The sequence below is a fragment of the Opisthocomus hoazin genome, chromosome 20 (assembly GCF_030867145.1).
Source record: "Opisthocomus hoazin isolate bOpiHoa1 chromosome 20, bOpiHoa1.hap1, whole genome shotgun sequence".
NCBI classification, from domain to species: domain Eukaryota; kingdom Metazoa; phylum Chordata; class Aves; order Opisthocomiformes; family Opisthocomidae; genus Opisthocomus; species Opisthocomus hoazin.
The window spans coordinates 13,538,535-13,563,486 of NC_134433.1; the positions used below are offsets into that span (position 1 = coordinate 13,538,535).

The 24,952-nt window shown below is 50.1% G+C and overlaps 1 protein-coding gene across 3 annotated transcripts in view; it reads left to right on the forward strand.

Annotated features, from left to right (window-relative positions):
• Positions 1–24,952, forward strand: part of RPH3AL (rabphilin 3A like (without C2 domains)) — a 51,553-nt gene that overhangs the window by 4,958 nt on the left and 21,643 nt on the right. For 2 of the 3 annotated variants that reach the window (XM_075440565.1, XM_075440566.1), the window contains exons 2-6: positions 2,995–3,106; positions 4,491–4,634; positions 7,012–7,141; positions 11,078–11,164; positions 20,659–20,833. In XM_075440565.1, coding sequence (XP_075296680.1) covers positions 3,030–3,106; positions 4,491–4,634; positions 7,012–7,141; positions 11,078–11,164; positions 20,659–20,833 — 613 coding nt within the window. In that variant the 5' untranslated portion in view covers positions 2,995–3,029. The remainder of the gene's footprint in view (positions 1–2,994; positions 3,107–4,490; positions 4,635–7,011; positions 7,142–11,077; positions 11,165–20,658; positions 20,834–24,952) is intronic. The other variant, XM_075440567.1, reaches the window with a different exon arrangement.

The following is a 24,952-nucleotide window of genomic DNA, read 5'->3' on the forward strand; positions in this document are numbered from 1 at the left end:
TGCTTCGTGCCTTCCAGATACTGGTACCATTTCTCTGGCATCATTTCCGTGGCCATGCAAGATGTTCCTTTCCCTCCAGTTCCTACTAGTGCTCCTGTTTCCGCCCCAGCAGACTGTGGCCTGCAGTCCCATGTCATTCTTGTTTCCTGCTCCAAGGTAGATGTGTCAAATCACACCGGGCTTTTTTGAGGCAAAGGTGCAAAGCCACCTGCAATGCCAGTTTATATCAGAGGGAGCAGCAGATACCCAATGCTGCCGACAGAAAATGCTCCTGTAAATATTTTAGGGAATAATGTGTCTGAAGACCGTTTTGGGATATGATGTATCTCTAGGCTGTGTTTTGATTTCCTTCTCGCTTTGCAGATGCTGCTTAGGGAATGGTGGAGAACAGAAAGCGTATGCTGAGTAACAAGAGGCAAAAGAGCATGGCATTGCTTGTTTTTGTTCAGTCATGCTGAGAAAAGTGCACTGTGGTGTGAGGCTGGAGAATGTCTTTAGGTCTCTCCTGAGAGAAATGCTTAGCTAATGTGCTCTGTTCTGACTTGCCTTCAGCTCTGTTAGAGCAGATAAAGCTCTGCAGAGGAGGGGCAGTTGTATTCAGCACTGCTTTCCACCCTGAAAGCACAGCTGCTGGCAAAGCAAACGCCTCTGCCCTGCCCATGGCAAGGGGCTCATCTCCAGCTCTAGCTTTTGTGCTAAACATCCCACAGCTGCCAAGCGCCGGTCGCGTTGGTATGGTTGTGTGCATTCAGCCTCGCCAGTGGACACTGGGTGTGTGGGCTGTGCTATTCTTCAGGTGTGCACGAGTGGGAGGGAAGAATATGTGGTGTATTTGGAAAGTAATTTAATATATGCATGTGGGGGGCGTGCGGTACATGTGCTTATAATCCTGTAACAACACATGACAGGATTGGAAAATATAGGGAAAATCCCAGGTCGGCCATTCTGTGTGAAATTGTAGCTCCTCTCTGCTTCTAACACTGGCCCGGGGGTGGGAGCCTCCATGTTCTTTTGCTGTTAATGCTTGATTGCTCCCCTGTGTGCGAGCTGCTGTGGGACATGTGCGGGGACTGCGTTCTCTCCTTGCTTGAGATCGTGAAGAAGATGAAAAGAGCAGGAGGTGTTCTGGGACGAAATGGAAATGCCAACCCACAGGATGTGTAGCACTGAGCAGAGTGGGGAAAATAATTGGTAAATCAAAGATGCCCGGGTTCAAGGATTTATGCTAGGGATGATCCCTTTCAAAAGTGATCACCTCAACTAATGTAGTAAAGGTTTAAAAAATTGTATGCAAAGCTTCTGTTGTTCCTGTCTCAACCCTCTTTCTTTGCTGAACCTTTCTTGCAGCCTCCTGTGTCCTCCCTGCCTCGCTTTGCTGTGCAGCCAGACCCTGCTGCTGAGCCTTGTGCTGAATTGCTAGAGCCTGCGCCCTTTTTACACATCTGCCCCCTGCACTGAAGGAAATCCGTGCTGCATGTGGAATTCCTCCTCTGCTCTCCTGCCTGTTGTAAGCACTGAGTTTTCAGACTCTCTCCAGAAACTGGATGGTCAGAGAGAAAGGAACTGGTTTGTCGGTTGCAACCGTTTTGGCTCTCAAGGCTGACATGGGTTTGGCAGAAGATAGCTGTCAGTTCTCTAACACAAGTTAGTGTTTCTGGGCTGGGGGTTGAATGCACTGTGTGTGGCACATATGAGCTCAGCCTAGGGAGGGAGAGATCGACTTGCACAAGCTGCGTGCCTGCCTGTGTACGAGGGCCAAGGCCATGCAGCCTGTGATGCCTCTGTGCCTGGCACGGAAGCAGAAAGCTCTGTGTGTTAGCAGTAGATAGCAAGTGTAGGTGCAGCACACTGAACCACGGGCACTGCTGGGGTAAGTGTGCTGCGGATTGAGACTGGAACGTGTGTTTTCTTGGGAACTACTGCACAGTTGGCAGGTGTATCTGATTTGTGTTTGCCACACAGCATTAAATATGTTATCTCTGCCCAGCAGGTATGGTTTCAAAGCTGGCAAGTATCTGTTCTGGGGAGGGTAAATATTAATACTTGCAAACTTATGCATTAGGGCTCATTGGACACTTGTTCTGCTGGAGAGTAAATCCAGCTGGAGGAAAGCTCAGTACATCAAGACTAGTTTTTGCCTCCACTGGCAGATTTTTTGGTTGCGCCTGTCCCGTGGTGCTTTCCGTTCATCTGAGCTGCTGGTAGGACTTGGAACTGCTTAGCTGAAAAGTCTCTTTTGGGAATGTGTTTTTCCCATGAGGGTGTGGAAGCTGAGTTGGCTCTTGCTGCCTTTACTGCTCAGTTGACAGTGAAATTGTCATTGAACGCAAGGAATCACTGGTGTGACCATACTGATTACAGGAGCCACGGTAGGAGATCTGCTGCAAGAGGTGCTGTCTTAAACATCAGAGAATGCAAACAAGCTGCTATTGTAGGCTGTAGTTATAAATATCAGGCTATTATGGAGGCAGTTTTAATGAACGGAATGACTTGCCGCTATTCATGCTGATTGTCGCGTGGGTTTTTGTTTGTTACCCCATTAAGAGGTTAAAAAAAGCAGTTGTAGCTGCTTTGTGTCCTTTAGAGTGGCTTTCTCTGTCAGCACTGCAGCCTTGGGGCTCTAGAGGTGATGTGGCACAGATCGTTCTTACAAACAATTCTTTTTCTCTAGTCTGAAATGAAAAATCAGAACTGACAAAGGCTCTCGTGCTTTTTTCAGAGTACCATAAAATCTAAACTTGCAGCCTTGTCTTCAAGGTATTTGAAGGTATTTATTGGCTTACATTTTATGTGGATGATGGTATGTTTTTATCACTGTCTGTGGGTGAGAGTCAGTCTCCTTCCACCGTGTGCGACGCTGGCAGATCACCTCTGTTTCGCTTGCCAGTAGAGTGGCCCTTCGGGATGGTTAATAAGGCTGTGCCGAGTGCTGCCCTGTGCTTTCTTGAGGGTGGGGTGGCAGCTATGCTCACTGCTGATGTTTGCTTCTTACAGGTGTGATCCGTGCCTCTCCTCCCCAGCCTGGTGCCATGGCTGAGACGATTTTTGGCAGCGGGACGGGCCAGTGGGTGTGCCCCAACGACCGGCAGCTGGCACTGCGTGCCAAGTGAGTCCTCACCACCCTGCTCCTCTCCTTCAGCCTCAGCTCTGCCCTGAATGGCTTCCTGGTATCTGCGTGGAGCGCTGGCCCGCTGGCCTCGTCCACAGCTGGGAGGCAGGAGTTTGCCCGTGGCGCAGACCCCTCTGTACCATAGAAGCGTGCTGCTTGGGTGGGACAGGAGGCTGCTAAGCTGGGGCTGGGTGCTTGGCTGCTGCTCAGAGCTGCCAGCCTGCAGCAGGGTTTGCAGCGTGGCTGATGTGTGGTGGGAGTCCGGCGCACCAGCCTCCCCTGGGTGAAAGGAAGGGCTTGGAGGCAGGCCCGTATCTCTTCTGCACCCTAAATAGAATTGATAGCATCCCCCAGCTGCCAGCACTCTTTTGTTTTACGAACTTGTCATTTGATCTCGTTTTCCCCTGAAGTTAAATTACTGCATGATCTAAAGACAAAAGGGATGGAGGTGAGTCAAGCACTAGAATTGCATTTGTTTCTTGGATGCTTTCCCTCTCTGGTAGCCAGTACCATATAGCTGCCACCTCTGCTCTTGTCTGAACCTCTGGGGTCAGCCTGCTGCAGAGTGTTAGAAAATGAGAGGTCAGCCTGTGTCTGAGGGGACTGCCTGGGTGAGCAGTGCACACCACTGCCACTTCTCTAGCCTTCACCTGAGAGAAAGCCTCATTAAGACAGCTGTGCCTGATAATGCCCTGCATTCTGCTAGCAGCTGTGACTTTATCCAGTGACCTCTAAACCCCTTCTGAATGGTAATTAATTGAGCTGTGAAAGCTCCCGCCTGTCCCCAAGTTAGCTAAGGAGAAATGTCAGCTGCTGTGCGTGAGGCACGGAGGAAAGTGGCTAGCTGAAGTCCTGGTGCGGGCCTGGGTTAGGCCAAGGGAGGAAGTTAACAAATTTATATTTCTAAGCATGCCTGTGATTTGTGTGTTTGAACTGAGGACCTTAGAAATGTGTGATCTGAAGGGAGGAGGGTGCAGGTAATCCGTGTGTTCGGGAGTCTGCTGTTGGCATTTGTGGTGTCTGACATCAGCACCCATCTCTGTGCGATACCTGCAGGATAGCCAGCCCTAGGTGCACCAGTTGTCTTTATGGGCAGAGCCAAACAGGAGTGAGGACATGGAGTGGTGAAATACACACTGGAGCAGAAAGGGAAACGAGAGGGCAGGGAGAGACAGTGCAGCACTCAGTGCTGATGGGGGAGTGACGTGGTGATCTGGTCAGTGAGAAAAGACTCCTGCTTTGGGCGTTAGCCAGGGAACAGACTTCACTGATGGAAGGCTGACGTGGGCTCTGTGTGCCTGGCAGGTTTGGCCTGTGGGGCAGGCCAGGGGTTTTGTGCTTTTGTTTCACAGCTTAATCCTTCCCTCCACCCCTCCCACAGGCTCCAGACGGGTTGGTCAGTGCACACGTTCCAGACTGAGAAGCAGAGGAAGATGCAGGCTCTGAGCCCACAGGAGCTTGAGGTCATTCTGGAAGTCATCCGCAAGGCAGAGAAATTGGACATCATCGAGCAGCAGCGCATCGGGTACAGTCACGTTCATTTGTCCCCTTCCCTCAGAGGGAAAGGTCAGCGCAGACAGACGAGTGACTCTCCTGGCTGCCTGAGCTCAGCCTCCATCAGTCAGACCATCCCTTAGGTCAGTTATTTTCACCTCCCATGTTGCCTGTTTGCAGGTGATGAACATCGGGAAGGTTGTGATGTTTTCCTTCTCTCCATGTCTCAAGCCTTTCTCGTGCCTTCTGTGAGCCTTGAGGCTTGCTGTGGTTGCAGCTGCTGACACAGTCCCTGGTAAATGCAGCCTGTGCTAAGGGCAGCTGCCCCAGGGGCTCTGGAAGAGGCTGGGGAAGTTGCCGAGCTGTGGGGCTGCAGCCACTGCTAGTGGATGGTACGGCTCAGAACCGAAGCTGGCAGTGCAGTTAAGTTTTCCCTTGTCAGCTGCAGCCCCCTGAGATTTTGCCTGGAGCAGTGAAGGAGTTTATGTTCTGGTTGGCTGAGCCCTCTGGAAGGGGTTTGGTAGCTTGAGTAATTTACAGGCATCCTTTTGCTGCTGCAGATTTCCATTTGCTTTCAGTCCTGATGGAGGTCTGGCTTCAGCTGTGTCTGTGGTTGTCCTGCACTGACTGCCTTTAGAGCCGTGGAGTTCAGCAGTCCTGCAGCATTTCCCAGCAGTGCGTTGTGACACGAGACAGGAAACCCCAGTGAGTCCCAGCCCATGTCCGGCAGGCCCAGCTTCCTGCCCCGGTGCTTCGCTTTGTCCCTGTGCAGTGCACGTTAGTGAGTGCTAACGAGACCTGAGGGTGATGTCTCTGTGATACACGGGAGACCCCAGCAGCCCCAGAAGCAGCCAGCGCCGCTGAGCGGCCTGTCATTCCTCTGCAGTTGTTGGTGTAGCCACAGAAAACGAGAGCCTTGCTGTTCCCATGCTGAAGCGTTCTCTGAAATGCCTTTGTTAACTCCTGGGAGTTCTCTTGTGCTGAAGTCAAGGATCATAAATCCGGTAATGATGGCTCAGCCTGGCTGTGCTGTCTGACCTCATCACCGTAAGCAGTACCTCTTTCAAACAGACCTTGCGTTCCTCTCAGTACGGGACTTGGTTGATGGGACATTAGCGCTAATGAGAATGGGGTTGCATGGATAGCGGGGTTGTGTTTCCTCCCTGAGCCCCATGCATGCGCGTGGCTGCAGCTGGTCGCTGCCTCTGATAAATGGCCTGGCTGTTACCGTCCCCATCTACAAATGGATGCCTGAGAATTGCCAAGCAGTGATCTCATGACAGCAGCCTCGCTCTGCATGCTCTCCACATCCTGCATCCTAATTGCTTATCCCGCCTTGCTTCCCTTTCGTAGTCCTGCTGCTACAGACATTGTGCATACATATGTGCTGCCTGTCTTCCAAGCGGGCTGTCAAACGAAGCAGGGAGCAGTTACTGGCATTGCCGTACCGCAGCCGGGCTCGTTTTGGTCTGATGGCTTCAGTCTGGCCTTCCTGCTTCTAATGGGTGGTGGGCAAGTCACGTGCCTGCAGTGCTGCTTTCAGGGAGTATATGTTAAAATGGAGCAGGGCTTGGCAGGTCTAAGGCTTCAGGGAGACCTTACAGCAGCCTTCCAGGGGCCTACAAGCAAGCTAGAGAGGGACTTTTTATGAGGGCATGTAGTGATAGGACAAGGGGTCATGGCTTCAAGCTGAAAGAGGGTAAATTTCGATTAGCTACCAGAAGGAAATTCTTCACTATGAGAGTAGTGAGGCGCTGGCATTGCCCAGAGAAGCTGTGGCTGCCCCTTCCCTGGCGGTGCTCAAGGCCAGGTTGGATGGGGCTTTGAGCAGCGTGGTCTGGTGGAAGGGGCACCTGCCCATGGCAGGGGGGTTGGAACTGGATGATGTTTAAGGTCCCTTCCAACCCAAACCATTCTATGATTCTGTGAACTCCTCTGCCCTTTCCTGGTGCTGTCTGACTTGCCCTGATCTGAGCGCTAAAGGCTCTTCCTGCTCTACAGGCAGGAAATCATTTTTCTGAGGCTGTGTGGCCACAGTGACACTGAGCTCCTGAAGGATGTAGGACCAAGCCCCTCTTGTGAGCTGTCTGCCCTGCACCCACGAGCTGAGTCAGGCCTGTCAGTGGTATTCACAGTTTTGATTATTCTGGGCTTGGTGAACATTGGTAGGTACATTTACAGAGGTTTGTATCCCCTGAAGACCAAGAGCCAGCTGATAGGAGACACTGAGTGCAGAGACTGAGGTTGAAGTACATATGGTCCTAGCAAGGGGCACAGAACTGCACAGAAGAAGCAAAGGTAGGCTGAGCCTGGAGCACACGTCTGCAGGTTTTCAGCGTGCCTCGGTACCATATGCTTCAGTTTCCAAGGTGAGTGCTGTGACCTCTGCTCTGCCTCATTCCCCGCAGGCGCCTGGTGGAGCGGCTGGAGAACATGAGAAAGAACGTGATGGGCAACGGCCTCTCCCAGTGTCTGCTCTGCGGTGAACTTCTTGGACTCCTGGGCAGCACATCGGTCTTTTGTCAGGATTGCAAAAAGGTGGGTTTGGTCACACAAGTTCCTGCCTGTTCCTGGTAGCAGATCTGTCTAGGAAAGGCCACCAGGCCTCTTGGAAGCTAGGTAGCTCTGCAGAGTTAACTTACCTTAGCCCCAGTTGTCTAGGTCAGTGCTGTCAGACCATCAGGTTTTCTCTTGCACCCTGGTTATCTTATTCCTCAGGAGCCTAAAGTGCCTAAACTGCACTTAGAGCTGAGATGGGGTGCATCGGGCCCTCTGCATCTCCCGCTCTGGGTTTGCAGAGTGGGAGAAGGGGCAGAAACATATGGCCATCAGAGACAACTCATAGAAGAGTCTGTGTGCTTTACTGTTATTTACTGCAAGGTCTGCCCTTAGACCTTCCAGTAACACCTCTCTTCAGAGCACTCAAGTCCATCTTCACGTTCTGAACCAGCGTAGGGTTTCCAGCCCTGATACGTGAATTAGCCTGTGCGTCAATGACTGCCTGTGTGTGTGTGCGTTGTTGGCAGGACCGCACGGGTGCTGTTTGGAAGGCAGCATCACTTTTCAGGGAGCCTGCTGTTCTGCCAGCGCCCTGGGGGACGACTGTTGCTTGTCTACACTCTGCACCAAGGGGTTAATCTGTATTGCTGTGGAGATGATGATCTCCAAGGCAACCACCTTATCCTCCCTCTGCTGGGAGGCTTTTTCTTGCACTTGAAGCCCATCTTTCCCCGGGGAGACACCTCTGTAAGTGACTTTGCCTCAGCGTGTTGCCTGGGGAGAGGTGAGGGTACCTGCTGGGTGCAGGAGTGCTGCTGACTTGCTGGTGGTAGGGTGGAAGGGAGCAGTCTGTGCTGACTCTGTCTCTGGTGCATGCCAGAGCCAAGGAGATGCTTGCTGATGCCAGCCACCCTGTCACTGAGGAGATGTCCTGTGGAGCCCACAGGACAGCATTGGGGAAAACCTGCTCCTTTACCATGGAGTGGTGCATGTTGGCATCTCCGTGGTTCAGCAGCCACACAGGCAACGATGGAGAACCTTTCGTGCTGGCACTGCTGGAGTTTGTGAGATGAGATTTTCATGCAGTGCGGGCTGCCAGGCTGGTCCACGGTTGGCTGCAGCACTGCTGGGCTTGGAGTTCTTGTAGGAGACAGAAGGGAGGTGGGTGCCGCTTGCAGTCAGAACCGAGATCCCAGCATCGCTCCATACGTGCTCGCTGGGCAGGGAGCTGCTGTGAGCTGTGCTGCCTTTGCTGTCGAGTGAGTTTCTACGCTGGATCCAATTTACAGAAGTGGCTTGACTGAGGCGAGGGTTATGCAGAAGATTGCTTGTAAGGCAGTGACCAGGAAAGTAAATGCAAATCTTTGAACCCCTGGGTCCCAAGCCAGTGATAAAGTAGCTTTTTAGGAAGGGATGGGGAAGGAAGCAGCAGTAATGTACTGGGAACTGGAAGGTCTGTTTGGAATGGGAGCGACAGGGCAGCGCTCTTGGAGAGGAGCATGGGCTCTGTGCACACGTGTCTGTGGAGAATAAAGGGCTGGATGGCAGGCAGGAGACGGCTGGCCGCTTCCTGCATTTCGAGCATTTGGAATAACAGGATGTGCTGTATTCTTGCCTTATTCCTTTGGCAGTTCTGCTCTCACCTTGTCCAAAGCCAGCTAGGTCATACTGCCGCTGTGCTTTCTAACCTCCTTCCTGTGAGCCCCATACACTAACGAGAAGGGCTGTTTTGGGTTTTTTTTGTGGTTATTCCCTTTTTGTCTGGAGTCTGTTGTGCAATCCAGGAGCATTCACATCGAGGTTGATTGAAGGTGAGACCTACTTTTCCGTTGTGCATTTTGCAGCTGCTTTTAGGTTGGCTGCACTCTGCAGCTGTGTGCAAGCTCAGGGCAGTGCTGGGTGGGTGCCCTGGCCTCCTCCCCTTACTGCTGTTTAATGTTGTGAACTCAGGAACAGTCAATCCTTCGGCAGAGCACACAGAGTGGGCTGTTACTTTAAGCTTGCTCCTTTTCATCCAGGGATATCAATCACTCGTGCAGTGTTGTATGCAAGAAGCAGTGACTTGTCAGGGAATTATGGATTTTTAAAGTTCATCGTTTTCTTGCCAGCATTGCTCTGTTACCATCTCATTGCAACCCGTTTACTTTGATGACAGGAATTGTTGTAATGATGCATCTGGAACATAGCAAAGAACTTACCTTCAGTAAGTCCCTTCTGCTGAATAAAGGTTCTGTATTTCTTGTAGCCTGGTAGGTTTTCAAAAAGCCACTTTCTGTTTTATGAAGAACATTTTTAATATTAGTTTCTATTGTCTTAGAAATACATGCATTATGGCAAGACAGAGGTGTATGCAAATCCAGATGTTAACAATAGCAGTAGTTAGAGAAAGCACAATGTGTCATTTACCATGCAGAGGCTGTCCGTATCCTGTGTAAAAGGTGAAGTGTAAGTAGACAAAGAAAGAGCTTTATCTTGTATTTAAGGAGGAATGGGGCTGCATTAAATGTCCCTGGTTTTTATGTCATCTTCCGAGGGGTTGTGAGTGATGCTTAATTTTCCAACTGGTCTGCAGAGAAGGGGAGGAGGAAAGCGAGTTTTATATTGGAACTTTCAAAATTTATGGCTAGGGATAAAATCGCTTGGAAACTTCCACTAGAGGGAGTGTTTGAATGTGCTATTTGTGTGGGGATTGGGATCTTTGAGGGTATTTAAGACTTAGTTGCTCCCTCAGGTTTTGGTTTGAGGGAAGGAGAATTTGGGATGGTTCAGGTGGTGTCTATTAATTGCATCTGCAGTCTCTCTTGGCTTGGGTAGCACCATGTTGAGTATTGATGCACCAGACCCAACAGGTTGTTCCTTATTTCTCTGTGAGGGTGAGGGCGAGGACAGGAACAGAGAGATGGAGAGGAGCACCAACCTCTGTGGGGCTGCAGATGCTGCCTCCCACTGTCTGTGCAGCATGAGCTGGGGACAGACCTGCCTCTGGACTACGCTGACCAAAATAGTTGTGTTTTTATTCACGCAGCGAAGCCGTTGCCTCAGGTACCATCGTTCTGCCGCTCTCTTCCTCCAGACATTGGCACTGGGGGCTGAGTGAGCCACTGAGACATTTGTGCCTGGACACAGACCTCCTGGCTCAGAGGAGGAGCAGCCTAGTTAGGGGGATGTGTAAAACCTTAGCTGGGGAGATCAGTCATATGTCTCTCTAAGCAAGGTTTTGCTCTCCAGGGCCCTCTTGTGAGTAGCTTTTGCTCTGTGAGGATCAAAGAATTCATCCAATTTCTCATTCAAGCTGTAAGCCAAGCCTGATACACATCAGCTTCATTATATAATATTAGGTGATTCAGGTTGTAAATGGCTTGTAATGCCAGCGGAGATGTGAAAGTTCCCTTGTGCAGCAGTAGAGGCTGTGCGGCGCTATCAAGCATTCTGCTCGGGAAATGTGTGTGTAGGCATGGTCCTGCCAGCTTCCTAAGCAGCCACAAATCAATAGCTGCCGAGTGCGTGCTGAAATGGAGGGGAACCGTGAGGTTTAAGACTCTGTATGTGAGGGAAGGGAGTAGAGGTTTTCCAGTCTTGCACAAAGTCATGTTCATTTTGTACTTGGTTACAGCTGCTTTCCATGCTGATTGCCTTTTAGGGTTTAGAGGAATGAAAACAAGGCTCTGGAAATATGCCTTTTGGTTGTGGGGTTTGACTTGCTCTGTCCAGTTCTCTTCTCACCCTGCAGTCAAGGACTGTGCTGTACGTTGCCTTTGCCTTGTGTCAGTGTAGACCTGAAGCACCTGTAGATCCTGCAATCAGTGGTTCTCCAGGATAAATAAGAAAATTGTGCCATGTTTAGGTTTTTAAGGAAAGCAAAATAGAACAGTTGGGACCGATGCTTCTTGACCTTCTCTCTCCCAAGAGCTATATGACTGTGGGGAGTTGCTAATGCCACCTTTTTTCTTCTTTTTTTTTCTCTCTTTGTTGCAGAAAGTTTGCACCAAGTGTGGAATAGAAACCTTTGGAGCCCAGAAACGTCCTCTTTGGTTGTGCAAGATCTGCAGTGAACAGAGAGAGGTAAAATGCAACTGTGGAGAGATGGGGCTCAGCAGCGTGCACCTACCTGCCCCGAGTCTGCACAGAGTGTGCGTGGGCTCTTCCCTGTGCCTGGGCACTGGAGCGCACCTTGGGATGGGCTTTGGGAGGCTTGGCTGGAGGCCAGGCAGGCTTGATGAATACACGCAATGGTGGCAACTTTGATTTGTGAGGGGGTGGAGGGAAAAAACCCCACATTAACCCCTGCAGCCTGTATGGCTTGGTGGAGTTTTTCTAGCTATGGTCATAAGGAGACTTACCTTTTGCTGCTGCACTCTCCCTCCGAGCTCTGTGGCAAATAAATTTGGCTAACACTGGTTCTTTGATGCAGCTGGAGAGATCTATAGCATAGCTGCATTATATGGCCCTCTAAAAATAACTAGGATTGCAGTTTTGAAGTCTGTTTTCCTCCCTGCCTGCAAAATCCCGTAACTTGCCAGTGTGTGAAACTTCTAATGCGGGTCTCTAAATTTTTATATCCTTCATCCTTGACTTTACACTGCAAAAAGTAGTGGCCTTCCTCAACTCTCCTCAGCATCCACCAGCATCAGGGCTTGCTGCTCTACAGTGAAATGAAGTCAGTGAATTTATTTTGTGATTACAGAAGGATTTTGACTTGTTCCTGTCAATTTATTTTGAGCTTTTGCTTGTGGTCCTTGAACATCAATCCAGTGCAGCTATTTCTGACCACGGCAACCAACTGTGAAACCTGGGTGCTCTGCTAAATCAATTGTTGAAGTGTAGTGAGAGCATTTGTGCAGGTGTTTGAGATGCTGAATTTTTTTTTGTACTAGTTGTGGAAACTTAGCATTTCTTAGGTTTTACAGAGGAAGAGGTTGTCTGTGTGGGAGTGCTTGCAAAATTTATGTTCAGGTGAGACGGGTACATGGATGCTGCCAGTCTTTAACTGTTGAGCAGTAGTGTGGGTAGGGCAGGCAGAGAGCATTCCAGCTCCTTGGATATTGCTAATAATTTGACACACTGAACCATCCAGATGTTTTGAATTCCAAATGGAGGTCCCAAAATGGAGAGTGAGGCAGGTCAAGATATTTTCTGCATGGAGCATGGGTATGGGACTAAAATAGACTTTTTTTTTTCTTTTCTTTCTGTATTTTTTCTTGTCTGACATTATATAATTGTGCTTTTTTCCTATTTCTTACAAAAATAATGAGGAGCTGCAGTCACCGGACAGAGAAGAGTATTAACCTGTCCAGTAACTGTTATGTGTTGCCAGTGTGTAAGGGTATGGTAACCTTCAGAGCTTGCTCTCTCCGTGAAAGCTGAGGTACGGCCACAGTGCTTCCCTAATGAAAATGGATGGAACTTTCCCTCTTTAAGTAAAAAATAGTCTCATATTACCTCCCAGGCCTAAGCTTCATCTTTATTTTTTTGATTCTCTTTAAGGTCGGTTCAGGTCTGTCTCCTTTCTTGTGTGCGGTGGTGCTGGTGCCCTGACCAGGAGAAGGCTGGAAGGGTCACAGTGTGGACATGCAGCCAGGCATCAAGTCATACATCCCCTCTGTCTTCCCACGTGCTCTGCTTTTATTTTGGGGGAAGTCAGGGAAGCATTGAGAATTAGCAGAAGCCTTGAGGCATGTCAGCTGCGGCAAGGAAGTTGAGGCAATATCAGAGTAAGTGCCTGGAAGGTGGCTTTGATCAGGTCTTCCCTAAGAGTTTGTGTAAGGAAGAGATGAGATTCTTGGGCCTCAGGCTGATGGCTGGTTGTAGTGCAGTCCCTGAAGCCAATTCAAGTGTTGTTGTGATATTGCAGGGCTTGCAGTAAATTACCAGGTTTCTTTTAAGGGCTTGTGTTCACAACCAGTTCCTTGTTGCTGTCTGTTTCTGTGATCTGGATCTGTCTTGTATTGCCATCTGCTCTGGACCAAACTCATTTGGCCATGCTCTTTGCTGAAGGTTGTATTTTCTGTCAATGAGTGTAGATGGATGTCTGCTCTTTGGGATCAGATAGTCTCATTTCTGTCTAACCTGTATGGTGAGTAGGTATCAGCCCCATTTTATTTCCTGGGATCCAGGCAGGGAGCTTCAGGTACCTTCACCGAAGGGAGCTTCAGGAGCTTCACCGAAGCACTTTGGGTTGTGTGATGCAGTAACAAGCCAATACCACGCTTCTCCACTTCTCAATGCACAGTGTGACTGAGCAAGGTTCTTCTTTAACCCATGCCAACGAAGCACATGCTTAAAGTAGGCTTGTCCCAGGCCACAGAGCTATGGCAACGCCTCCCAACTTGTCAGTCTGTGCTCAGGCCCCTAAACTTGGCCAGCTCTAGTGGATGTGTGTTTGATGCTGGTCTGGAGTGCCCCCCCCAGCAGGTGTGATGAGATGTGGCGTTTCCAAGCTAGGTGATTCCCTCCACATCAGCACTTTGATCGCCGTCTAATTTTCTGAGCCACTGCTCAAGCTATTTGGGCATGATATTTATGAAGCTTTCAACTCTGTTAGTGAGAGACTGTCATGCTCTGAAGTGAGAAAGGGAGGTCATTTGGAAACCTGGATGGACTAAATGATGTTGGCTAGAGTTAATAAGTGTCATCTGGCTGGGACAAGAGCCTAGAACTGTAATTGTCCCCTTTAGCCTCTGCCACGCACTGAGTGAGCACCTGAGTCGTGTGGCCCACCAGGAGCTCAAGCCAGGATAGGAGGTTGGACGTTCATATACACTAGCTAACAGCTAAAGGGTGCGGCATTGTTCATACATCCTAAAGCTTTCATCCCTCCATCTTCCTTGTTACTGTTTATCTCTGTAGACTTGATATAAGCTAGCGTAAGTTTAGTGACATGGTAGTTGTCTTGCCCCTTTTGCTGTGTGGACGGAATCTGTGCTGGCTTCAGTTATGATTAAATCATCAGTATACCTGGGTGAAAATGAAGATGAAAGTAACAATCTATTGTTTACATCAATTTTTCAGCTGGATTTGAATGTTTGATGCCCACAGATCCCTTTGGGAATCCCAGCCTCAGCCATTCAGAAATGTTCTTTGCTGCTGTTTCCTTGAAAACCTCCACTGGGAAGGCTGTGCTGCATAGCAATGAGGAGCAAGTCGCTCTGACACCGTCTTATTTCTGGAGAGTGGAGGTGATTAATGGATTCTGCCTGCTGCTTGTGTCCCAATCATCCAGAAGCAAACCGGCATGTTCGGCAGCACTCGAGCTGCTGAGTGTGATGGGCACATGCAGGGTGAGGGTCTCCAAGGTGCCCGAGAGGCACTGGGAGGAAAGTACTGTGTTCTAACATGGCCAGGACCTGACAGAGCCTGGATGTTCCTACTGGCAAAGAGAGCATCCCCAAGGACCAGCAGACACCCCTGTGTCATAAATACATCTCCTCTTCCTGGAGTAAGGTAGACCTCATTTTAGCCAGAACTGGCCTGTTAGAGATATCACTTGTCCCAGCTGTTTGCAGAAGCATCTGTTGAAAACTCCCTTTCATGCTTCCAGGATTCTGTGGCTGTTTTCCTTTGCAAATCTTTTGAGGGCAGTGGAATTAAAGCAGGTGTGAATTGTGTTTTCTTGTTCTTGCAAGCAAGGGTAGAAGCAAATTCAGGCAAGCTCACATGCACTTTGGAGGGCAAGAATCTCCCTTCCCTCCCCCATGTGCCGCGTTGCCTTTCTTGGCTTTGCATCTTGCATTGCCTTTCTGGAGACTGAGCATGGAGGGCTGGTCCTCCTCGGGGCAGCCCAGTTTCTGTGTGTGTATAATGTCCTGTGGCGTGATCAGGGGTGCTGATCCCTGACTGCAGCAAACGTTGGCAGGGGGTTTGCAATGAGCCTGTTTGCTAACTTGGCAGTGAAGCAGTGATGCATCCATGAGAATGAGAGTGCAGGGCAGAAAAGGGAGCAAGTCCTCCAGCAAAACAGGCTTATTGCAGCGGCTATCTGAGGAGTAAAACTGCCTGGGAGGAGCTGTGATACGACTGGAACGGTTCCCTGCTGCCAGGCCTCTGGCAGAGCACGTGAGCTTGATAACAGCTTGGGCAGCAGTGCCCATGTTGAGTTAGTCACGTGCGGCTGAATTCTGCCTGTTACCCCCTGGCCTGAAGGGGAAATGGGACCTGCTGTGTTTTGTCAAATCCCTGCCCAGCTGCTTAACTCTCTGCACAGCCTTGTTTTGACTGATACCACCAGGTTCTGCAAAGCACCTTCCTGCATTACCACTTTATAGATATATTTTTTTTATATCCATAATTAGCGATGCTATCATCGTAATTAAAATCCTCTTGGAAGCGTTTGTGCACATTTACATTTGAATTGACACATCCAAAATTGTAGCGATAATAAAAACGGTTTAAGTAGGGTAGGGGGAGATAGCTTTTTTTTAAACCCCATCGAATGTGAAAGCGAGTGTCAGCTATCAGGGACCTGTTAAAGTTTTAATTTGCCCCCTCTGCTTCACTTTCCCTTTAATTTCTTCTCCACTAAACGGCATTTTCATGGCTGGCTGAATTTCTTGGTTTATCACAATAAACCATGCAGAGGAAGGTTACAGTGCTGGAAGAACAGAGTTGTCTCCTCCCCTTTTGCCCCCAGGGCTTCCCTTTTCACATATATGCTCGTACCATTTTGAACATTATAAACCAACGTAGTCTGGGATTATTCCTGCCTGCCATGATGATTTCTTGGCAAAATACCATGCTGATGGAGGGGAGTGTTTATTTTGGGTGACTCTGGATTGAATGGAAGTGATGTGCACCTGTTTGCAATTCAAAGAACTCATCAATAGCCTGCCGTATTATTTTGGGGGGTGGTAGAAAGTGGTTAGACTCAAAATAGTGTCCTCTAGAATAGAGCCATGGGAAAAAAAAGAGGCCTGATTGAGAGGGGAATGATAAATCGTTGAAGGCTGGCAGCCGTTGCAGCTTGAGAAACGTTGGGGTCAGAGGTGTGATAGATTTTGCTATTCCGGAAACAAAGCTCCGAATAGCAATTTCACTGCCTTTTAATTTTCTTCATCCTCAAGTGCTGAATGTGGGAGTTGACAACAGATTGCTGTAAATAATGTAATTGGAAATCTCTGTGTTATGGAAAAGCAGATGAATGCAAATAACGAAGCTGAAGAGCGCTTGCTCTTTCTCCCTGCCAGTGGTTTGCAGCGTGCCAGAGCCATGGTGGAGAGCTGGGACAAAGTGAGTGTGTGGGCATGTGCTGCGTGAAGGCAATGGCAACGAAGTCCTCCCAGGGGGGTTGCATTTGCAGGTGCCTTTCTCTTCGTTAAGCATTGTAGCCCACGAGAAGCTGCTCCCCCACCTTTCGGCTGCTGGGGGATTGAGCCAATAATGCTGGTGTCGGCATGGGAAGCGAAAGGTAGCTGTTTTCCTCTCGCACAGCCCAGGCTGCTGCGAAGGAAGGGGCTTGCAGCACGAGAACAGCTACTGCGTGGCGAGCAGAAGGTGGTAGAGCAAAATGTGGCTTTGCAGCCAAGACCCTTTCTAAGCATCTGTTTGGGGGACTCATGGCTTGGTGAAGCAAATTCTGGGGGGGGGCCACAAGTGTTTGTTATGATACCTTCAGCTGTGACCACGTCCCTTCAGGAGCAAGTCCTAATATTTTCTCTGTTTAAGAGCTTGTTTTAGCACTTGTATGTTCAGAGAAGGAGAAAGAGAAGGGAGAAATTTGAGCAGTAACATGCTTTTCATCAGGGCCCAGTGGTTCTCCGTTAGGTCCCATTTACAGGCTCCACTTGAATGTGCTAGATAAAAACACACGTCTGCTTCTGACTGTCTCATCCAGTAGCTGTAATGATGGCTTGATGCAACTTTAATAGGAATATTATCAGGGTTATAAAAGGCATTGAGCTCTCTGGACTTGTCATGGTCATGGCTGTTAAATTGGTTTGAAGTAATAAAAAAGGGAGTCTGTTGCTAAAGTAGCTCTTCTCCCCTGTGTCCTCCCCCACTTCGCTTTACGGTAGTTTATGTGTCAGGGGAGGCAGAAGGACAGGAGGCTGAAGGAAGTCAATATTTAGCGTGGATTTTGGTTGTGTTTGGCTGGGCCCATTTGAGTGCAGCGGGCCAGGAGCAGCTGCAGTCGGTGAACCATGGTGTGGCTGCTCTGTCCTGAGCCACGCGCTGGGCCATCCTGTCCTGATCTGGGATAATGCAGGTACAGATCTTTACTCCCCTCTGTCAAGCGCTCACAGCAAGGGACAACAAAAATTTGAGTTGTTGCAGGAAGCTGGCAGTGGCTGGCTGTCCCTCTTGCCGATGAAATTCCAGCTCCGCTCACACTCAGGCTGCCATGGGGCAGGATTTCACCATGCGTGCCAACAGTACTGGTGGGAGCAAAGCTCTCTCCTCCTTGGAAAGAGCAAACTCCTGCTAATAAACAGGAGTTATATTCTTGAAATGCTGTTATGGATTTATTAATTTAAAATCAAGCGAGAACTTTGCTGTTGGGCCACTCTTGGCGATCAATGAAACTGCTATCAACGGCAGTCAGTGACATTGATTTGTTTTGCTGCACGGATGCTAAAACGAACCGGTGTGCCGATGTGCAGAGGAGAACGTTAACGCGGTCGTTTTGGATGGGGCACACTGCTAACCTGTGGGGAGCAGAGGTACAGAATTAACATAGGGGAGAGCATCTTGCTGCAGCTATTTTAGGGCTGATCTGAAAACAGTTTCAGTACTGCTGTAACGAGACCAAACTCTATTAGAAGCACCAATTTAAAGTGAATATGTATGCAGAGAATCAAGTTTATACTAGTATTACTGCATCAGAGCTGTGTGTATTATATCATTAACTCTTTCTATAACTGCACTTGCTTTGGAGTGGTGAGAAAAGTGTGAGTGACCAGTCTTTTCTTACAGCAGTCCTTGCTGTGTCTGATTGGTTTTATTGTGTGCCTAAATTGTAGTTAGCCTGAAGATAATAGGTCTCTTCAGTGCTTCAAATTAAATTACAGATGTTGCAAGTTCTGTTCAGAGAAAAACTGTAAGAGAGGGTTGCTCTCAGCAGTTTGTGCAGAGAAGCTCTGTGTGCCCAGGTACCCGGTGTGCGGCAGGGGACGGACAGCCTGCCCTCCTCAAGCCACGGCCCTGGCCGGGGTGCGATCTCCGTGGCTGCAGCGGTCCCTGTTTGGTGACGGAGCCCTGGCACAGGCTGCCCAGGGAGGTTGTGGAGTCTCCTTCTCTGGAGATACTCAAGACCCGCCTGGACAAGGTCCTGTGCAGCCTGCTCTGGGTGACCCTGCTTTGGCAGGGGGTTGGACTGGGTGACCCACAGAGGGCCCTTCCAACCCCTACCATTCTGTGATTCTGTGATCCTGCGTGTGCAGCCGTGCCCGAGGCCTCCCACCTTCCTAAGACAAGGGAGACCAGGGCTTGCCAGCCTGCAGCACTTGCGTCGTGTATGGTTACCTGAGCTGCAGGGGGATAAGCTCCATGCAGAGACATCTGTCCCAGATTTAAAAAACAGACTGCATTTCCCGAGTCTTGGTTTTGCGGGCACAGCAGAGCAGGTTCCTCCAGGGTCTCTGTGGTGCACTGACGAGTGCTGTTGTACAAGCTGTACCAAGTGCTGCGCAGTCCTTAGTTGCTAGCAGAGGGGACGGAAGGAGCTACGTCAGCTTGTGCCTTGGCTGGCTGGGTCACTGTTTTTGGCTGTTGGTGTGCTGGTGAAGGAGCTGAAGTGTCCTGCCTGCCAGGGCCTCCTCTGTAGAAAAGAACTTGCAGTCTTCTCTCTTTTGGGGAACTGGCTTCCCAGCTTTTCAGTTGGATGGCAGCCTCGCTGTCCTGCTGGGCTGTTATCCAGACGGAAAGTGTTGGTGTAATTGCAGGGTGCTCTCATCTCCTGGTTTCTGCATCCTACTGTGGTGCACACGAGCTTCTCTCTTGCACTCTTACAGTAACTGATGTGCATGCTAGGCCACAGTGATACTCTGCTTTCTTCTGCTGGGGGCTCTTCGTTTAAAAAGCATGCTTCCAGGTTCCCCTCTGAATTCGGGTCACTTTCACTTGCGTTTCAAGACCCCAAAGGGAGATTTTAGTTCTCTGTGTTGATGGCTCTGGGCTAGGAACTGGGCAACCTGCTGAGCAATCTCCTCCCATCAGAGAAATGGTGATGGTGGTGTCCTGCTTTTTATGCCTGCATCAGAAGAACTTCTCTTGAGTGCCAGGTGTTGTCACTGCCCTCTGCTTTGATTAAGCCCTAAATGCAAATTGCAAACATATTGCTGTAATTAGGGATAGCTGCATTTGCACTCATTGCTATCATGGTGATACTATATGCAAAAAGCTTGGGAACTTGCAGTAGAAACACTGATGATCTTCACTCTGAACAGAAGTGCGAAGTTTGTACTCCATTGCATGAAATAGAAAATGATATTTTTACTACATTAACTTTTTTTTGCCCTCCTTGTCTCATTAGCTCATTATTAGGCTGCCGGAAGGCACAAAAGAATCAGGTTTTTAGAGGCCATTTCTCCTTGTCTGAGCTGCCATCCTTTTCTCTTCCTCTGGCTCACAGCAGGCTTTATATTAAATATACTTAATAGAGCTCCTTCATCATAAGCTGCATTAAAACTAAATTGGAGAGTAGAGTGCGTTCTTACAGGAGATATTACAGTTTAGCACTCACAGTCCGTTTGCTACTGCAAGTTCAGGTTATTTGAGTGTTGTTCTTCTCGTTCTGGGGTTTTCAAGCACAATTGTTAAATGATCTGGCTTAGCCTGAATTGCTCTGTGAAAAGAACACCAAGGTTGTGCCATTTGGTGCCGCAGGAGACAGCGTTTCTGCTGTCCTGGCATTGCTGCCCACATCCTCCAGCTGCTGCCGGTCTTTGACTCTCTTGGAAGTAAAGTGATCGAGGCTGAGGGACCTGGCCCAGGAGGAGAGACTTGTCAGGATGTGATGCCCCTCCAGCCAGCGCAAGACTTGTTTTACTCTGAGCAGAGCATGTGCTGTTGCTGTTGCCACCCATGGCATGTGCCTGCTCCCTCCAGGAAGCTTTTCTTTTTGTGGATTCTCAATGGGAAAGCAACAGATGCAGAATCTGAACTGCCTGCTGCTTAGTACAGGCCAGGGAACTTCATCCCAATATCCTTGAAGTAAGCCTGGGAACATGCGTGTGACTCAGGCATGGCATCAGAGAAATATCTAGTCTTTACTCAGAGAACATAAGAAGCTCTGTGGTTTGCACGATCACCCTCTGCTCCTCCTTCAGTCTGTGCCTGTTGCTTACTCAGATCTGTGATTTTTTAGTGGTGGAAGAAGGACTGAGGTGAAGCTGGGCTGACAACATGCAGGGAGGAATTTGGGATGCTGTGGTAGATGCAGGGTGTGGGAACTGCTGGACTATGTGAGCTGGAAGGTGCTGTGCCTGCAGGCTGTGTTGGAGTGGGGTCAGGGTAGCTCAGAGGGGCTGGCTGGGCCGAGCTTGGTGGGGAGCTCATTTGGCGCTGGCTGTGCTCTCTTGCTGTAAAAACCCAGGCTTCAGGTGTTGTGTCTGTGTCTCCAACAGGTTTGGAAGAGGTCTGGTGCGTGGTTCTACAAAGGGCTGCCCAAGTACATCATGCCTTTGAAGAGCAGCGGCAAATGTGGGGAGGTGCACTCGCAGCCTCGGCAAAGCGAGCCAGCTGTGCCGGACGCAGAGGGTGCTGGGACCAGCCGATCCTTCACCTGGACCAGGGGAAAAGGTTGGCTGTCTGCTCTGTGCGCAGGGAGCGGGTGGGGAGGAGGGGAGAAGGACCTGGCTTCTGCTGTTGCTAGCAGGATTCAGCTGACAGGGGAGGTGCTCTGTTATAGGTAAGGGATAGCCAGCGAGACGTGGCGTTACCTGTGTGGGCAGTGGTGAGGGTTGTATGGTGTGGTGTGTTTTTCAGGTTTCATTGTTATTTAAGTACACATTGGTGGCCCAGACTAGCCTCAGTCCTCCTGGACTCCCTTTTTTTCAGTCCACCCTTGCTTTCCTCCATTCCTTGCAGCCCCCACCGTTTTGCTGGGATTGCCAAGGGAGGGATGAGCTGTGAAGCACACTTGTCTGCAGTCGCAGCCCAAAGAGCTCCTCCTGCTGAATTGTGTAGGCTGTTGCCACTGATGGACATCGTTGTGCAGCCGAGGCTGTCAAAAGACTGGTCTCGTTCCCTCCCTCCCTGAGCTGCTTGCTGCTTGCTTCTGCTGCTCCACAGAGCACCATTGGGCAGACACCTCAAGCTGCTTTGAGCTGGGTTAGAAATGACACCCCCAGCATCTCCCTGGGGGTCCTCCCAGGGCCTGGAGCAAATGGGGAGAGACACTCTTCTGTAGTCAGTGGGCAGGAGCGAGCTGATACTGGCTGTGTCCTTTTGTGCTTGATGAGCAGGTGAGACTGGCAAAGGGTGAAGCTCCCTCGCCAGGCCTTGGAAAGGGGGCTGAGGTTTGCAGCATGGAGAGCTCAGTGCTGAACTGTTCTTTAAATGTGTCTCCCAGAAGCTGTTGATTAAGTTAACCCTGTGCAAGGCTGGAACCAGAGCACTGACAGGCTTGAAGATTTATTAGCTTCAGCACTCGCATGCCTGTTCCTTGAGGTAGATCTTGATTGAAGTAGACCATTGTATCACATGTGGCATCTTGAATTGCTGCTGTGTTGGATCCCATTCACAACACTACCTTGTAGGGCTTTTTTCTCCCCCTCTCTTCCATCTGCCCACCCTGTCGCTGCTCATATGCCCACTCCAGTGCTGTGCCTAGAGCCAGCTGGGGGGAAACAGCAGCTCGGCGTTGAGGAGCTGAGCACTCAGGGTCATTAGCACAGCAGCGAATGGATGCTGCAGAATTAAAGCTGCTGCCATTCTGCTTTGATTTCTCTTCATTTCTTGCTGGTGTGGATTCGCAGAACTGTCTGGCTTCTCTCCCCTTCTGTCTTTTGCTATTAGATCCTCTCAATTGGAGAAGCCCTCTTCAGCGTAGCAGCAGCATACACTCTTCACTATCAAGATAAATCTTATCAGTAGTGCAGGGGGAAATAACCTTTTAATAAAGAGGACTCAGGAGACTCAGGTTTACAAACCTCCTCTTCAGGGCCCAGCTAGGAAAGCACTCCCAACCCTACTGTAACTGTTGTAATTAAAGACAAATTAGATCAGTAATAGATGGTTGTACTTCCCTCCAGGAGACGCTTGGAAGGAGTTGTCTTAGCAAATGAACCAATTGATGAGGTAGAATTGTGCTCACATGATACAGAAAACATTACAAGTCAAAGATGTTGAGCCTAGAGTTGGCCTGCTTTTTAGTTCAGCTTTTTAGTTGAGTTTTGTTTTGGGAGAAGGCCTCCCCCTAAATATCGGAAGGAGCAGGTGGAGGACAGGAAAGTGGCCTTTGGTAAGCTTTGATGTGGGTGGTGATCTGCCTTTCTCCCTCTGCTCTGATTTTCAGCTGGCTGCTGTTTTATGGGTGCGATAATATTAACTTATGGTTTTATTTTCTGGTGCTTTCTTTCCTTGTTGCCCTTCTCTGTTAGGCAGTCTGTCCTCTGGATAGCTTTCAATGGGCGCTGCGGGCTGTAATTCATCTCTGAAGCTGGGAGCTTGTACATCTCGCCCCTCTATTTAACTTTTTTTCACTTGTCAGTGCTGGGGCTTCTGCTGTTTGTCATCCAAAACCTCTACGATGTGCAGGGCAGCCATCTTCCCCCGTGGAGATGATGTAGCTGCGATATTGCCGGCGTGAATCTGCAACTGGGCCTGGACTGGGCTTTACGAGGCCGTGGCTGACAAGGCAGCCTGCCTTACCTCTGCCTGGCTGATAGCATTTGTCAGCTCACACCTCGTACGCCCGCGTCTGAACACGTCCTTTCGGCACTGAGCAAAGCCCCGTTGCTTGTTTGGCAGGATGTTCTGGGGAACGAGCTCTGGCATTTAACGTGCCTGACTCTGACAGGCTGCTCTCGGTGGGGTTTCCGTTATCTTGGCCAGCCGTGTCTAACCCCGCTGCTTGCCTCCCGAGGCGCTGAAGGAGATGTCTCTCTGCTCTTAAGGGATTCAAGTCAGGTGGGACCAGTACAGGTGCAGCCATGTCCCGACACAGCCCCTGGACAGCCTGGGAGAGAGGAGCCACAGTTGTCCCTTCAACATTCTCCATGCCAGGAGCTGCTTTTCGGCAGGGATGGGGCAAACCTCAGGGGTCCCTTTTCCCCTCCGACTGCGGGGATCAGTGCCAGGCCCTGGGTACTGACCGCTCTGGCTGTGCCTGCTGCAGAAGGGTGGGAAAGCAGTGGAACCTCGGGACCACGGGAATGTACCTCTTGGAAGAAAAGCCAAACCCACCAGGAAGAAGTTTTATTTTTACACACCCATTATTTCTCTTGCGCTCACTGACACTGGGATTTGCCGTTGCATTTAGTTTTTCTGTAATAAACAAGCAGTTGCCATGGGAACCCTGCTATTAGTTAAGGCACAAATGTATTGTCAAGGGGAGAATAGCAGTAATATTTCTTGTGCTGGGGAGCAGCTCTGCTCCATGTGGTGGAATGTGGGTGGGTTTCTGCACAGGGTCAGACAGGATGGGGCCATCAGAGGGTGGGGAGCTGTAAGCAGCAGGGCTTTCCTTCCTCTGAACTCTGAGTTCTGCAGAAAAAAATGTAAACCATTTGGGTGGAAAAAAAAGAAGTGTGATCCCTGAGCTGTTGCACTGTTTGGCATGAGGGCTGCCTGCTGCTCTGCTCGGTCTCCGGTGGTTTCTCCCGTTGCAATGTGCTCTGGTCCTGTTGCCAAGCAATGCGACGTGCTGGGCTCGGCGCTGTCGGAGGCACAGGAGCAGCAGCTGGGCAGGGCAACGCAGCGGGTTCGTCCGGCGTCTGTGTGCTGGAGGCCAAATCCCCAAGTGACGGAGCAGAAAGGAGCGTGCTGGGGCACATCAAGTGCTTTGCAGGCCACCGAGGAGTCGTCCGACTTCTCTATAAGTTTGGGCAGCGCTGAAGCTGCACGTGTGCTGCTTCTAAAGGGGAGAGCAGATGGGTCTGGTCCCCTCCTCCTGCTTGGAGATGTCCCTGCAACTGCGGGCAGCTCTGGGCGTGATGTAGTGTGGGAGCTGCATTCAGTGAGACACTTGGGTTGTAGTAAAACTCTTCCTCTCTGACCCTGCCACCCACAGTGACCGGGAGCAGTCGGCCTCCCCACTCTCTGGAGGTCACGTTTGCAAAGGCTGATGGTACGGGTGCTCAAAGGCTCGTGCTCAGCCCGCTCATGCAGCGCGTCTTGGCTGTGCTGGGCACGTGTGTCTGTTCGGAGCTGTTGCTGCAGGGTGCCCGAGCGTGTCCATGTGGCTTTTTTTCTGTATTTTTGTCAGCTGTAAGAAATGCCAAGCTTTGTGTGTGCAGGGACTGAGCTCTGCCTTGCAATGGGCAGCAGGAGGGAGCGTGGCTGACTCTAACCATAGCAGGTGTGCCCGTGCCCAATGCATGCATTTAATATTAGAGCTCAACCCCAGCGAAGGGCCCCTTTCCCTGCTGCCTCCCCACATCCTCTGCTGCTGGGGTTAAGTGCAGCCTGGCAGTCCTCCACCATTCCCTGCAGCTCTCCGTGCCACAAGGCTCTGGTACCTCTGGCTCGGAGGTTGAACCACGTGTCAGAAGAATCACGAGCTCTGGCAGCAGCCGCCGGGGTTCAGGCCCTCGATGAGTGACCCATTCTCTGTGGGAATAGTGCTTTTCTTGCAAGTTTTATCTCCGCATATTTTTTTAATGAGCTTTTTTTCAGTCAGCTGGAGATTGAGAGGGATAAATCTGTTGCGTTCTCTGAAAGTACAGCCGTCCAGCGACTCTTATTGATATATCAGCA